The 15,823-nt window shown below is 45.1% G+C and overlaps 1 protein-coding gene across 1 annotated transcript; it reads right to left on the reverse strand.

Annotated features, from left to right (window-relative positions):
• Positions 1 to 2,516: 2,516 nt before the first annotated feature.
• Positions 2,517 to 4,842, reverse strand: LOC123424923 (CASP-like protein 5A3). Its single transcript, XM_045108609.1, has 3 exons — positions 4,242 to 4,842; positions 3,326 to 3,458; positions 2,517 to 3,125 (listed from the first exon to the last, which is right to left on the reverse strand). The coding sequence occupies exons 1-3, from the start codon at positions 4,628 to 4,630 to the stop codon at positions 2,922 to 2,924; spliced, it is 726 nt and encodes a 241-aa protein (XP_044964544.1). The 5' UTR covers positions 4,631 to 4,842; the 3' UTR covers positions 2,517 to 2,921.
• Between the last annotated feature and the right edge of the window lie 10,981 nt (positions 4,843 to 15,823).

Genomic DNA, 15,823 nt, shown 5'->3' on the forward strand with positions numbered 1-15,823 from the left:
TGCGCCGCGAGGTGTTGAAATTTACATCACCAGGAGGCGGAGACGTAATTTCTTTGCATATGGACCACCTGTTGGAGTGCTGCTTTTTGCCTCAGAATATCCAAAAGTTAGTTATTTTTACATATGGACCGTCTATTGGAGATGCTCTTAGTCCAAACTAGCCTCGCGAGGCTGAAATTTTCATCCGCGCACATCCACGTCAGGCTCCACTTTCTCCCAGACACGGGCGTCGGGAGATGGACCAAACTAACTCTAAGACTACCCACAATAAAAATAACATAAATAGTAACATAAATGCCACCTAAGTAAAAAAATATAATGTGACAACTAGTTAATGAGAAGAAAGAGAAACTGAGTAACTTAGCTAGTTACTCATACTATGAGTAACATAATGCATACGAAGGCAAGATGAGTCTATAAGCTAATAAATGAAAGGCTCAATGTTACTATCCACCGTAAAGTTAGTAACTTAGACTAGTAACATATGCATGTTACTACTCTATGTTACTCCCCATTGTGAGTAGTCTAAGCATCTCCAATAGCTTGTCTATATGGACGTCTATATTCGTTTTCCACGATGTGAGCCCAAAACAGGCATCCAACAGCTTGTCTATATGATCCTCCAAACATGCACATCCTCTAAATCGACCGCGACAATGTCTATGCCTGGACAAAGGCGTCGTCCAAACCCAGTTGCAGCCATGATTTCTCCCTTTCTCTAGCGGCGGATCACCTGTCATGGTCCCTGTATATAGACGTTCTGATGCAAAATTGAACATGTATATGAGGGAATTTTTTTAAACCATCGTCTATATGAATATATAGACATCAAAATATAGACATGCTATTGGAGATGCTCTAAAAACAAGGTGGGTGACGGGGCCGAAGCGGCGACCGACGAAGCTAGGGTGCCGGCGAGGCCGGAGCGGCCACCGATGGGGGATAGGGGTGAGGACTAGAGCATAGGGAACTCTATTGCTCTGACATATTCTCGAAAAAATGCAATCATGGCTGGCATGTTGCTAAGAGCATGGTTAATAGTATAGCCAGCTGATGGCTATAAGCTATTGTCATGTCATCCGTAGTTCATCCTATAGCCAACATGTATAATAATTGATTAGAAAAGTGTACTAATCTTTTTTATATAGCCCACATTTCACTAAGAACCCGCTAATCTTCCGTCTCTTCTTCTCTTTCCTCCAATTAAACAAAAATATATTAGTTTATTTTTTATAGACAGCTGACTCAACTTTATTATACTTGCTCTAAGGCCATGTCTAATGCTGGAGGCCTGCCCAGGAGCTTTCTTCATGAGTACTTCCTCTATACGTAAATAATTATAGTTAGAGAAAACTCTTTATGTACCTAAATAATTATAGTTGGAAAGAACTAGATTAGTCTACACAAATACAATTATTTAGATATAAAGGAAATACACTATAGTTGCAAAGGAGAGAAGTAGCAAACCAAAATGGTACAGCAAATCATCTCAATCGATAGATCGGATCCAGCATCGGTATGTACTAAAACTTTGGAGGACTTGTAGGGATTCTTAAAACCACTTGCATTAGAATTGCTCGCCGTTTCCGGCAATGTATGAACGACCCACTTACAGGGCTGCTCCTGACATTTTAGGGCCCAGATGCAGAACGATAAATTTCCCCTTTATATACAAATAAATATATACAGGTTTGTGAGGCTGGTCCTTTTTAATGATCTTCATGTATTGTTCACTTCAAAGACTCTTGCTGATACCATGGAATAATTTATTTTATTAAATTATTTTTTAGGCTAATTAACATGCGTTGGATGGGTCCCTAAACAACAAGAGGCATGTGCGGTAGATTGGTAGTTATGATGTTAAATTTCCAACGCCTGGTCCGTCCGAGCGCCAAGCACTCGGCTCTTTTTGTCTACTACGTTCGTTTCTAAATATTTATCTTTTTAAAGAATTCATTACGGACTAGATACAGATGTATATAGACATAATTTAAAGTGTAATTTTAATTATTTTACTTTATATGTAGTCTGTAGTTGAATCTTTAAAAAAATAATAAATATTTATGAACAGACGGAGTACATACAAGATGGCTCTGCCTTTGTTTCTAATATGTGCAAAGCCCTTATAGGAATAGAAAAATCAGTGGCTAGACTTCATTGTACTTCGAATTGAATTACTGAATCAAATCTCCGGTATCATATTGTGCTCCCTCCGTTCCTAAATACTCCCTCCGTTCTAAAATATAAGACCTTTTAGAGATTTCATTAGGAGACTACATACAGAGCAAAATGAGTGAATGTACACTCTAAAATATGTCTATATACATCCGTATGTAGTATATAGTGCAATTTCTAAAAGGTCTTATATTTAGGAACGGAGGGAGTATAAGTCTTTTTAGTGATTTCACCAGGGGCTACATACGAAACAAAATAAGTGAATTTATACTCTAAAGTATATCTATATGTAGTCCTCTAGTGAAACTTTTAAAAAGACTTATATTTAGGAACGAAGGGAGTAAGGAATTATGCTTTTCACTTATATCACACCAACAGAATTTCCTTGACCACTTAATAACACTGATGGTTCTAAGTCTATTAGTAGTATTTTTATCACGAAAGTCGCAATATAAAACAAACTGAGCGTATCACCACTCACCAGCAACCTTGAGCTCTACACAAGTAGCCCATGAGTCAGTTCATCCCCAGATCACAACCACAAAGCCAGCCAGCCTCGCATAATAAGAAGGCATATATGCATACACTCCTGAAGATAAAATGCAGAGCTTCACAACCACCCTTCTGAACATCAAGCTACTCCCCGATTTTACTACAGAAATATCGATAATATACCGGTTGTAAGTGATAATTATATTAGATGTGCCACCTAAGTTGGTCAAACAGTCCGGTTCTTGCTCCGCAGACTACGCCCTCTGTACTCTGTAGACCGCCGTCCAGAGGTTAATGAGACAGCACGGCGCGATTGCGAACCAGCTCAAGAAAGCCATGGCGGTGGCGGCCATATAGGTCGGGCAGTGGTTCTCCGAGCACAGTAGCAGGTCGTCGTCGATGAGAATGGTGATGGCTGCCGACCCACTCGCTGCAGCGAAGCCCAGTCCTCCAGTGACCTGCCGATGAGACGCCGGTGGGAGGGTCAGAACCGAATCTATGCATACTTCTTTAGGAGAAAGGGAAAATACGTGTGATGCTTAAATGATTCTTTGCTTGTTCATGCCTGTGAAACATGTTCAGTGCAGGAGTGAGTCCACAGGGAATGGCAGATGGGTGTTTGGTTTGAGGTGCCTGAGAAAAAAAGCGTGTGACTTACCCAGTCCCCGGTGGAATATATGGTGGTAACTCGGGGAGTCCGGAACGAGCGCTTGACAAGAAGCGCGTAGACGTCCACGGCGGCCAGGGCCAGGCTCCACAGGCATTGCAAAGACTCTGCTGCTACCAGGAGGCTGCTCAAAAGAGCAACAATGAGTGAGTTCATCAATAGAAGGAAATCGACCCCCTGTTCTGAGTTCTGAAAGCAACATCCTAATGCAAAAGACTATCTAATCGCACCACAGAAATAAGATACACATGCATAAGACAACATGTAACGCATATCAGGAATGTATATTACCACAATCACACCGTTCTGAATTCCGACAACCAGAATGCTAACCAACCCTATCGCCGTATCCAAGAAAGCCAGCTGAGATGATATCACAGAGAGCATCGACATGTCACCATCTGATTTGCATTACGTCTTTCAGGACACCAGACTAACAGTACAACACTGGATGCACTTGTTCAAATGTTTTCCTGACCAACAATAATTATGCACAGCGCAGTACACCATTGTCCATTGCAAATAACACTATTCCGAATCCGATAACCAGAATCGCAGAGTATGAACCAAACTTATTGGCATACACACTGAAGAGCTCTGTGCCCGAATGCCCAGGAAACTATGCAAGCAGACATCAAACTGGGAGACAGAAAAAAAATGGGCTGAAGCTAAAAATTGCTGCATCCAAGAAGACAGCTGAGATGATACCAGAGAGAACATAGCAGTCACATATGAAATCCGTGAAGACTTTATTAATAACTGAAAGCGAGAAAACCCCACCTCACACAGAATCATCTGTTCTGTCCCTAAATTTCCAAGGAGAAATCGATCTGCTTTCGGAGCAAAGGGGAAATGGATCGTGACCTAAGGGGAGAAAGAAGATGTGGAGCGAGAGGGGGTCACGCACCGGAAGGCGGTGACCTCGTGGAAGTCGTCGGTGGAGGCCATGAAGGCGACGGCGGCGGCCCCGAGCAGCGCCTGCGCGAGGCGGGCCCCGAGCCCCCAGCGCGTCCCCGGCGCCCCCCTCGGGTCCACCATCTGCACCCCGGGAGGCGGCGCGTTCCCGTCCCCCTCCTCCGCCGCCACAGCCGGAGCCGGAGCCGGAACCGGGCCCTGTCCCTGCGCCTGGGCCGCAGCAGCTGCCGCCTGCGCCTGCGCCACCGCAGCCGGAGCGGGAGCCACCGGTCCCTGCGCCACGGCAGCCGGAGCGGCGACCACCGGCCCCTGCCCCAGCCCAGCCGGAGCGGGAGCCGCCGGGTACGGGTGCACGACGGGATGGCTGGAGCGCAGCAACATGCCGGCAGCAGAAGGACTTGAAACCAGACCCAAAACTGCTCCCTTGCGCCGTACTTAAGAGTTCAGAGCCCACGACACCTCCTTCCACGCCGGCCGGGGTTTTGGGGGCTTTATGGAGGAGGAGGAGAGCGCGTCGTGGTCCGGTCCGGACACTCCGCGTGGGGCCTTGGCGTGGCGCGCCCACCCCTCCTTCCCTTTTCGTTGAGCAAGCGAGACCGCGTGTCCGCGTCCATCCATGTCCATGGCCAAGCAACTCCGCACGGCCTTTTCCCGCCTAGAGCAACACGACGGCAGGACGGGTCCATAGAGCCAACGTACGTGTACTAGTTTCACAGTTTCGCTCGCTGCACTCTCCACCAATTTTCTTCTCTTTTTCGTGTTTCCTTTCCTACTATGCCGCTATGCGTCGTCCCTCTCTTCTCTCTTCTCTCTCCATGCTCCAACATGGACCGGTTGTTGGAGCGTCGAGGCCCTCTGCTCAGGTTGTGTTTGGTTGCATTTCCTATGGGCTACGGTTGTTTCCATTTAAGACATGGCGAGTGTAACACATACTGAGTAGAGGCATTTGTTATTGTTTGGTAGTAATGTATGTGTTAATACATGTTAAGGTGAACTTTGTTTGGTAGGTTGTACCTGAACATACATGTTGGACTGAGCCTGTGTATGGTCATCCTCCCCAGTGTGCCCCGACCCCTCACCTCTATCGACCTTCCTCCCGATCCCCTCTGCTCGCACCTCCACCCATGGCACCGTCCAACCTTCAGCAGACACGCCCCCACCACCTCCCGCCGGCAGCCTAGAAACCCCGCGCCGCCCATCAGGTTTCTCCCCTCACCCGACTCCAACCCAGTTCCCCCTATATGCTTCGATCCATAGCGATGGATCCGGCCGGATTCAGCCCCTGCTGCGCCCCTAGGCGACGGGAGCGAGCAACAGACGTCGTTGACCCGGCGTGCCCTCGTCGGAGACACCTCCTCCCCCCCCCCCCTATTGGATCCTGTCGCGGGGACGCGGCGGCGCGGCCACTTCCCACTGCCATGGGTTCGCGAGAGAGAGGAGGGGTGCGAGGGAGGGGAGGCCGAGCGAGGAAACTGTGTGGGAGGAGAGGTCGTTCGATCCAAAATGGGTCGGGGAGAGATTCGCGTGGGTCGAACCCAGGATAGTTGAGCCCAACTCGCCTGTATGGGCGAGCTCTCCTCAGCATAGTTGAGGGCATTTTTTGCATCAGTTTGACTATGCTGAGGAGAGCTCATACACTCTCCCAGACACCCAAAAGTGGGTTGAAGAAGGAACTTTTACCCTCATGCACCCTCCATGCAAGCTACCAACACGCTCTGAGTGGCAGAGGTAGAGGGTGGTCAGGTGGGCCACCTTGAGATTTAAAAATTGATTTTATACTTCCTCTGTCTTAAAATAAGTGTCTTAATTTTGTATTAGCTCTAGTATAAAGTTGTACTAAGCTTGAGATACTTATTTTAAAACACAGGAAGTACTATATAAGAGAAAGGTTAAAAAAAATTAAATGCATGTATTATAGTAATGTTGGCCTATCCTGGTCTAATGGGCTAGGTCTGTCACTGCTCCGTCTCGTCCATTCACGGTGGACGAGAGACAATTTTTTAAGGTTTTCCCTTCTACACAATGCTCTAAGCATCCATCTATTTTCATTAGAGAAACCTTTCGTCATCGTCGAGTATCCTTCTTAGTATACATATATCTATGTTAGTATATTATGTTATACTCCCTCTGTATCATAATAATTATAGTTGGAAAAAACTAATTTAGTTCTTTCCAACTACAATTAGTATGGCACGAGGGAGTAAGATGCATATTTTGTGGTGCACGAGTCTTGTCAAAACTCCATCTCCCCCAAAATAAAAGAGGTACTCCCTCCATCTGTAAATACTAGAAGGGGCAATGAATGTATCTAGATGTATTTTAGTTCAAGATACATCTATTTTTATTAATTCTTATGACAAGTAGTTCCGGGCGAAGGGAGTATATCATCACATTTCTCGCGCGGTGTAACACAATATACAATGTATCGCCATCAAATGGACCGCATATCACCAAAAACGTGTTACTTACTACTGACTCAAGGTGTTCACGGCCGTATGTTCACCGCACTGCATAGAAAACTCAATTTTAACCAACAATTGTAACAAGAAGGAAACTATAGAAGAAGTAACCACGGCAAAGACAATAATTCTAACAAGAAAATATCAAAATATAAGACTTTTTGAGTCAAAAAAATGACTTATATTTTGATGCGAAGAGAGTATATAAGAACCTGCAGTGATACATTAAGACCCGTAATAGGCTGAAGAGCTTCGACCCAATAGCGAAAGGCAAAATGAAAGTAACATTCATTGGTGATCCCTACTGGAAATTGCACACAATATCTCGTAAACTTGCATTGTTTGATACATTATGGTTTACTATCTTCAATGAGAATCGATAGCTAGTCCGAAGATCCAACAAAAACACGATTGATGAAGAGTGAAAAGCAATGATTCGCCATCCGGACCCTGGAAAGATTGGCCACTAAATAGTCTACACCTTCATCGTCGAGTTTTACGACTTCTTCCTCAAGAACAATCCATCGATGCGGTTGAACATGTAGGATCTCGATGTCGCCCTGCTTGACACCCTCGATTGGAGGAGCAATGGCATTCCTCCAAATAGAACATACACCATCCATAGCGACATAGTAAACAAGGGAATTACTATCCAACATACATTCTCCAACATCATAAATGATACGAGCCGATGCACGCTGCCAAGGAGACATCTTGCTACGACTAATTGGCTGGTCAATTATATAGGAAAAATAAATAGTAAATGATATGTGAAATGTTTTTTAGTTCACTATGTGTATGTTTTCTATTTAAAACTAAGAATATCCTATGTGGGAGGTGTGGCGAAACCAACGTGGGAGGTGGAGGCGTAGGGGAGGGGGTGGAGGCCAACATACAAGGATAAACTCCAATTTAATAATAGAGATGTCATTGAATAGATTACACCTTTTTAGGGGCTCTAAACTATAGTCATATCATAGATTGTTACAAGTCCTAGACATAAACAAGATGACGATAACGTACTCAACATTCTTGACACTTACTGTAGCTGCAGGACCCAAGAACCTTAAACTTGACCTTTCAAGGTACTTTCCCCTCAATGTATGCCCCGATAGCCGCAATAGCCTTTCGGGCTTCAATAATTGTATCCCTACAAAAGGGAAACCGTTGCCTGACCTCCTCCTATGATACCCAAGAGTAGTGTCCAGGGTATACCTGGGCATCTCCGGCCCGGCCGACCCCAAAATCCAGGGCCTAGGCCTTATGGGCTTGCCCGTGGGTCGGGCTTGGGCTTGAGTTTTGAGCCTATCAGCAAGGCCGAGTCGGGCTTGGGTTGACATATTGGGATTTTAAGGAAGAGGCCCGACCCATGACCCCAAGCCCGACGGGCTTTTCAATATATGGCATGGGCTTGGGCTTCAAAGTAGGCCCGATGGCAGGGCCTGGGCCTCAGTTTTCTCTCATGGGCTTTTTAGGGGCCGGCCCAAGCTCGGCCCGTCCCGGCCCATGGCCAGATATAGTCCAGGGTAAGGTGCTTTAGTGACATTGCATAATCAATAATACATCTCATTAGCTCAATCAGTGTCTTCCAGGGGCAAAAGCCAGTGATGATCACACTCCTAAGCCTGCAATGACAGTGTTTGGAACACAACTTGCCAGTGAGGAGTCGTCGCCAATATTGACTACAGGAATCAAACCACATTTTATAGTAGGAGCCTACTACTTCTAAACTAAAGTCAAAGGTATGGCTGGACTTCACAAAGATCTCCAAAGATGGTGATCCAATGATTATAGCTAAATGCAAACATTGTGAGAAGGAATTGTCAAGTAAATCGACAAATGGTACATCTCATCTACTTAGACACATTGAAAAGAATCATAAGGTTGAACAAGCGACAATGAATAACTTTTTCTTGAAATCGAAAACAAATGACGATGGAACAACTCCATTAAGAAATGGTAGATTTGATGCTCAAGTTGCTAGAAATTCAGTCTCTATTTATCTTGGGTCTGGTGCTCATCCATTTACAACAATTGAAGAAGATGGATTTAGAACAATGATGTCTGCTTGTTGTCCACAATTCAAGTCTATTGGTCGACACACAATAAAAAGAGAGATAATGGCAATGTTTCTTAGCCAGAAAAGGGAATTGATGGAAATTATTCTTGCTGCCCCTGGTAGAGTTAGTTTCACATCCGACAATTGGAAATCTGAAGTCACCAAGCATAGCTATATTTGTATTACTTGCCATTACATAGATGTTGATTGGAAACTAAACAAGAGGATTGTATGGTTCAAGAAAATTGATCCACCATATGATGGAGCATCTATTGAGGATGAGGTCCACCTAGCTTTCCGTGAGTGGAGGATTGATAAGAAAGTGATGTGCATCACTCTTGATAATGCAACCTATAATGATAGGATGATTACTTGCTTGTGTACCCATTTGTCAAAAGGTGCTATACCTTTGTGTGGTAAATTCTTCCAAATCCGTTGTTGTGCACACATACTGAACTTGGTAGTTCAAGCTGGTTTCACATTGATTGATGTGTGTGTTGGCAAACTTAGAGATGGTATAATGTACCTAAAGGCTTCAAGCAATAGGCTGGATAAAATTTATAATACTGCTACAACTATTTTCAACCTAGAAGAATCAAAGAGGAAACCTGATATGCCCATCCGTTGGAATTTAACGTACACTATGCTTGGCTGTTGTTTGTACTATAGAGATGTTTTGCATTGGTATTCTGAGAGGGATAGCATATTTAAGGTGAACTTTTGGCTATCCGAAGAAGAATGGGCCAAGATATCTCATATGTATCAATTCTTGGAGGTCTTTCTTCAAGGTAACTACAATTTTCTCAGGAACAAAGTATCCAACAGCCAACTTATACTTCATGAATGTCTATCTTGTTCATTCTGCTATTATTGAGGCTAGTGCTGGAATAAATAGTTACATGGCTCCAATGTTGGTAGCTATGAGGGAGAAATTCATGAAATATTGGTCCGACTATAGCGTATTTCTGTCTTGTGCTGTTGTTCTTGATCCCCGCATTAAGTTCAAGTTCTTAGGATATGCCTACTCCAAGCTATATGATGGTGATGATGCCCTTCATCTCATTAATCTTGTTAAAAGCACAATGACTTCTTTATTTGAGGAGTAAGGTAGTGGGGTACATGTCAATGAAAACTTAGCAACAAGTGCATCCTCAGTCTCCTCAAGCACTTGTGGACTTGGTGCCTTTTCCGACTATGATCAATACGTGGAAAGCACAAACTCACAGGAAGAGAAATCTGAATTGGAATTGTATTTGGCTGAACCTGCGAAGGGGTTGAATGAAAATGTCAATATCTTGGATTTTTGGAGTAAGTCTACAGCTAGGTATCCGCAGTTAGCAAGAATGGCACGTGATATCCTTGCAATTCATGTGTCAAATGTTGCTTCAGAATCTGCTTTCAGCTTGAGTAAGAAGATTATAACCCCGAATCGAAGCTCACTTAAACCAAAGACGGTTGATGCTTTAATGTGTTTGCAAGATTGGTATCGTTGCAAACTACAGAAAAAAGAAGGTATGTATTGTAATCATATTTTACATTCTTATTTGCATGTTGCATTTGCAAATGATCCAATCTATTGTTGTAGATAATAAGATGAAGGCACAAGAAGTGGTTGCGGTAGATAAAGATGAAGGTTCATCTTCTTCGGATGAAGAATGTAACATATCTGCTATTTGTTCCTATCAATTCTCAATTTTTACTTTATGTCGCTGCTAATTTTCTTTAATTTCATCTTGTAGAGTTGCTAAACTGCTAGAGCATTGAGAAGAGAAAATTCGGAGAAAAGCATCGCGGGATGGCTCTAGTCTTTACTTTTGGTTCTCAAACACTTATGTTGTTGTTATGATGTTGTGAAACTGAAACTGGAACTGGAACATTTAGATGTTGTGAAACTGAAACACTTATGTTGTTGTTATGACTTGTTGTTGTTATGCTTTGCTGTTGGAATTGGAACATTTATGTTGTTGTGAAACTGGAACTGGAAAATTGTGATGATTTAGTGCTGTTATGTTGTCCAAAATATTAATGTTATGTTGTTGTTTTGCTCTCAGAAGTCAGAACTAGTGCAGTTTTGCTGTTGTTATGTTTTTACTACAGTTTTGTGTTGTTTTTTGCTGGTGTGATGTTTTTTACTACGGAATTTTGTGTTGTTTTTTGCTGATTTCGGGCCGTCTGGTCGGGCTTCGGGCTGTCGGGCTTTGCCTCGGGCTGGGCCTGGGCCTGGAAAACAAAGATATTGGTTGGGCCGGGCCGGGCTTGGGCCTGTCCCGTAGACGTTGGTTTTTTTTTGCCCGACCCGAAGCCCGGCCCGGCCCGAGAAATGGCCTGCATATCTTTGCTTCCAATGTCAATTTCTTAGCAAAGCCACACATATACTCCCTCTATTCCTAAATATAAGGTGTACTATTTTTCAAAAAATCAAACTTCTCAAACTTTGACCAAGGTTATAAACAAAAATATCAATATCTAGAATACGTAATCATCAGTACTAGATTCGCCCTGAAATATGTTTTTATATTATATATGTTTGTTATTATAAATATTTATATAATTTGCTATAATGTTGATCAAACATAAACATCATTTTTACTTTTTAAAAAACTAATGCATCAAATATTTGGGAACGTAGGAAGCAATATTCTTAGTATATTATTAAGTACAACATAGTAAATCATCGGCTGATAGTAAGAGTTCAGAAGGACAATATAGTATAGTAACACCAAAAACAAGTACTTTTCAATAATTTTACCAACGTAGTAACGGGTAAGGTATCACAACTGATGTGTAGCAATTAGTTGTACACACGGCATAGCAGTAACATAACATAATATTTGAAAGGAAAAAGGGGTAAAGGATAATTCACCAAGTAAAGATCAAGATGAGCCAAATGAATCTGCCTACCTATAAGCTGGGGAAAAGGTACTGGGAAATGAAGAATGTCTTACACGCAAGACGAAAATCTTCAAGGTGGGAGAAGCATCAAGAAAAGAAACCAAAGAACAGATGTTGTAACCTCGAGAACGACCTGGCATAGAAGTTTATCTCCAAATACTTGAGGTGCAGAAATTTACCCAGCACCATTGGTGTATTGAGTGTCTGAAAAAGAATACCACAAAGATATGACTTGTCAGGGTTTATAGCTTAGACTAGCACATTACTGAATTGGTGCATGAAAGCTAAAACTAACCTCATAAAGTGAGTGTAGAAAAAGAATTTGGACATTTGGCGCAATGGATAAAAGCATGGTACTAGCATAATGGAGCAGGTTAGGCACAATGGCACATGCCATCTGCATTTTCTTCACTTGCAATGAACCTCCAAGCAAGATATGTATTGGGGGACCATCATAATTGAAGATGAAGACGTTTGGAGCATTGCATTCAATCATCTACAACATTTTGCAACATTGCACTTCCAGGGTATTAAGCTTCGATAAAAGATGTGGTATCTTTAAGCAATATATATTGCAGCAGAACTCGAGGTCCAAATGCTCTAACACGAAGGAATTGGACAGAAGAAGACATAACTCCTCCCCAGTAATACCAACATTATGCAGACAAATAGTCTTCAAATTACTCAAGCAGACAACTTCGTATACAGAATGAAAAGCACAGCTATTGAAGCTCCAACCTCGCCTATCACTCCCAAAGCTCCTCTTATGTTGTTTGGTACCTCCCAGAGCCATTGTCGCCCACCACCTATTCGGTGAAATGACCGAACATACCATGACCATCCGTTTTTGTTGTACATCTGAAGGGGCGCACTGTGGATGCTAATGAGGAGGAAACGTGAAAAATATGAGGCAAGACAAATGGCGGAGGACAATTGAGGGATGCCCTTGGGTACCATCATTTCTTCGCATATATGAAAATGTATGTAGACACGTTCAAACATATCCACGGACAAATGGGGAAGGGGATTTGATGCATACCACTCAAAGATGCCCTTATTGTCTTGGTCCCTAGGGCCTATGTCAGAGCATTTCCAGCAGATGATGCATAAGTTGGTGTACGAAAACAGTTTCAAGACAGGAAAGAGAAAGGTTTTACATCACCACAATGGTTGTTGCTCCAATAGGTGATATAAAAGTGGTGCATTAAATGACTTCTTTTTCGTCCTAGCTGCATTTGTGCATATATATATCACCTGTCAGAGAAGCGTTTATTACACAAGGCGATATAAACAACCATTTTTATGTGGTTGTTCATGATGAAAAAGTTTTACATTTTCTTGAAACGGACATAAAAGTTTTACATCACCCCCAATGGTGCTGCAAATATGCAGCAGGTGGAGGCGATATTTTGGGGAGGTAATAGCACTGGGGATCCTAGAACTTGCACACAATGTGATGGTTTGATCCTAAAACTAGCAAAGTGCACCTATTTCATCCTAGAACTTGCTCCTCTTGTGCAGTTTTAGTCCACAACCAATCACAGCGCGCCAAGTGGACAGAGTGGGGCAGTGTTGGTGGTTTTGCAAAGTGGCCCTTCCATTTGTCACTTATTAGTGAACACCTGTCAGCCATTTGCATTAGCACCTGAATTAATTAAAGACCCTCCTCTCTGATTACTTACCCCCGGTGGCCTCACACTCGCTGGAGAACTATGAGCCAGCTCCACAACCCCTGTCGCACAAGACGACCACAAAGATGGGGAAGCTCATGCGCAGGGCCGCACGGCGGATGTCGCTATCGCCGGTGACCCGCAGAGACGATCTCGGCACTCCTCCGGCGAATGCTGGTGCCGTGACAAGGGGCTCAAGCGCTGCTGCTGCCGCCGATCATGCCGCGCAGCCGCACGACGTTGCAGTCACCACTGCCGCTGCCGATCATACCGCGCAGCCGCCGCACGACGTCGCCGCCACCACGACCGCTCCTCCGGCGAAGCCCCCACAGAGCGTCGGCCTCAACAACAAGGACGAGCAGGCACGGCTGACGGGTTTGCTGCTCAACTTCACCGGCCCGACCGCCGTCCCTCCGGTGAGCGACCACGTCGACATCTTCAGCCGGTTCGGGCCCGTGGTGGAGACCAGGGCCGAGGGCTTCTCCGTCGCCGTGGTAGTCTTCGAGAGCAGCCTGGACGCCGCGGCAGCGTTCGCGGGCACGGCCAAGATCGGCGTCCTCAGCCCCAACCTCGTCAGCTTCCGCCTCGCCTACTCGCCGTCGGCCGCCTCCGCGCAGCAGGCCGAGTCTCCGCAGAGCCCCATGAACGCCGATGACATGGATCACCTGCTCGATCAAGCTGATAGGATGGACCTCCTCGACCTCCTCGCACTCGAAGCCCTTCAGTAGTTTTGCAGGTTTCTTCTTCTGCTCATCACTGACAGGCAATGTGGTCTGCTTCTTGTCTGAATCATATGACATTGTGGCACTTCCTCTTCTTGTGTTACTCAATGCCGATGTTGTTTTTCTTCTTCTTCACAGGTTATTTTGGATAGGAGAATTGAGAAGGCAATGGAAGAGTTCACATGTTCTTCAAATCAAGCAAGGAATTTTTTGAATCTTATTAGGTGATGGTAACCTGTAGCAGGACAAATAGTAAATTGTGTTGCATCCATGTCCATGTGGAGTGGTGAAGTCGTAGCATCACACATCAGTTACATCTTTTTTGGTCTGTCTTCTACTACAGAGTGTTGTTTCACTTGCTGCATCTCAGTGCGTTATCTGTGGTGCAAAGACATCAAAGTCAATGATGATTTATATCCTATATATCTATGCATTTGGAATTTGGACTGGTGCTGTATTGCCTGCATTACAAGTTGTGGGTCATTTGAGCTGCAAAATTTGTAGCAGAAACTTGTTTCAATGTTGTGTTCAATTTTTGTCTGAAATCATTATATCATTCCATGTGTGTGTATACAGGCCTACTATCCATATTAGAAACCATGGTAATTGATGTATCAACAGTAATCCGTATACGGGCACAAGCTAATCGACAGTAAATAATTAAAAAAGGTCCACTTCGTCCTCAACCTTTGTTTGGCGCATGCATGCATGCATGCATGCACGTATCTCTCATCGATGTCCTCTGCACGCGCAAGAAGGTCCACTTCGTCCTCGACCTCGCCGCCGGCGGCGAGCTCTTCTCGCTCGTCGACTCCGACGGCCGCATGACGGAGGACCTCGCGCGGCATTACTTCCGCCAGCTCGTCTCCGCCGTCTGGTACTGCCACTCCCGCGGCGTCTACCACCGCGACATCAAGCTGGAGAATTTGCTGCTCGACGGCGAGGGCGAGCTTAAGGTCGCCGACTTCGGGCTCGGCGCCGTCGCGGACGGGAGCCTCCACCACACCCTCCGCGGCACCCCTGCCTACGTCGCGCCGGAGATCCTCTCGAAGCAGGGGCACCACCCCGCCAAGGTCGGCATCTGGTCCTGCGGCGTGGTGCTCTTCGTGCTCGCCGCCGGCTACCTCCCATTCAACGACGCCAGCCTCATCAACATGTACCGCAAGATCTACGACGGCAGGTTCCGGTGCCCGAACTGGTTCTCGCCGGCGCTGCGCCGCATCCTCGACCCCAACCCGGCCACGCGCATTGACACGTACGGCATCATGGAGCACCCGTGGTTCTGCCATGGCGCGGTATGATCGGCAGCGGCAGTGGTGACTGCAACGTCGTGCGGCAGCAGCGGCAGCGCTTGAGCCCCTTGTCACAGCACCAGCATTCGCCGGAGGAGTGTCGAGATCGTCTCTGCGGGTCACCGGCGATAGCGACATCCGCCGTGCGGCCCTGCGCATGAGCTTCCCCATCTTTGTGGTGCCGTGGAGCTGGCTCGTAGTTCTCCAGCGAGTGTGAGGTCACCGGGGGTAAGTAAGCAGAGAAGAGAGTCCTTAATTAATTCAGGTGCTAATGCAAATGGTCGACAGGTGTTCACTAATAAGTGACAAATGGAAGGGTCACTTTGCAAAACCACACTTTGCAAAACCACCAACACTGCCCCACTCTGTCCACTTGACGCATTGTAATTGGCTGTGGACTAAAACTACACAAGAGAAGCAAGTTCTAGGATGAAATGGGTGTACTTTGCTAGTTTTAGGATCAAACCATCACATTGTGTG

Source organism: Hordeum vulgare, chromosome 2H, assembly GCF_904849725.1.
Source record: "Hordeum vulgare subsp. vulgare chromosome 2H, MorexV3_pseudomolecules_assembly, whole genome shotgun sequence".
Classification (NCBI taxonomy): Eukaryota; Viridiplantae; Streptophyta; class Magnoliopsida; order Poales; family Poaceae; genus Hordeum; species Hordeum vulgare.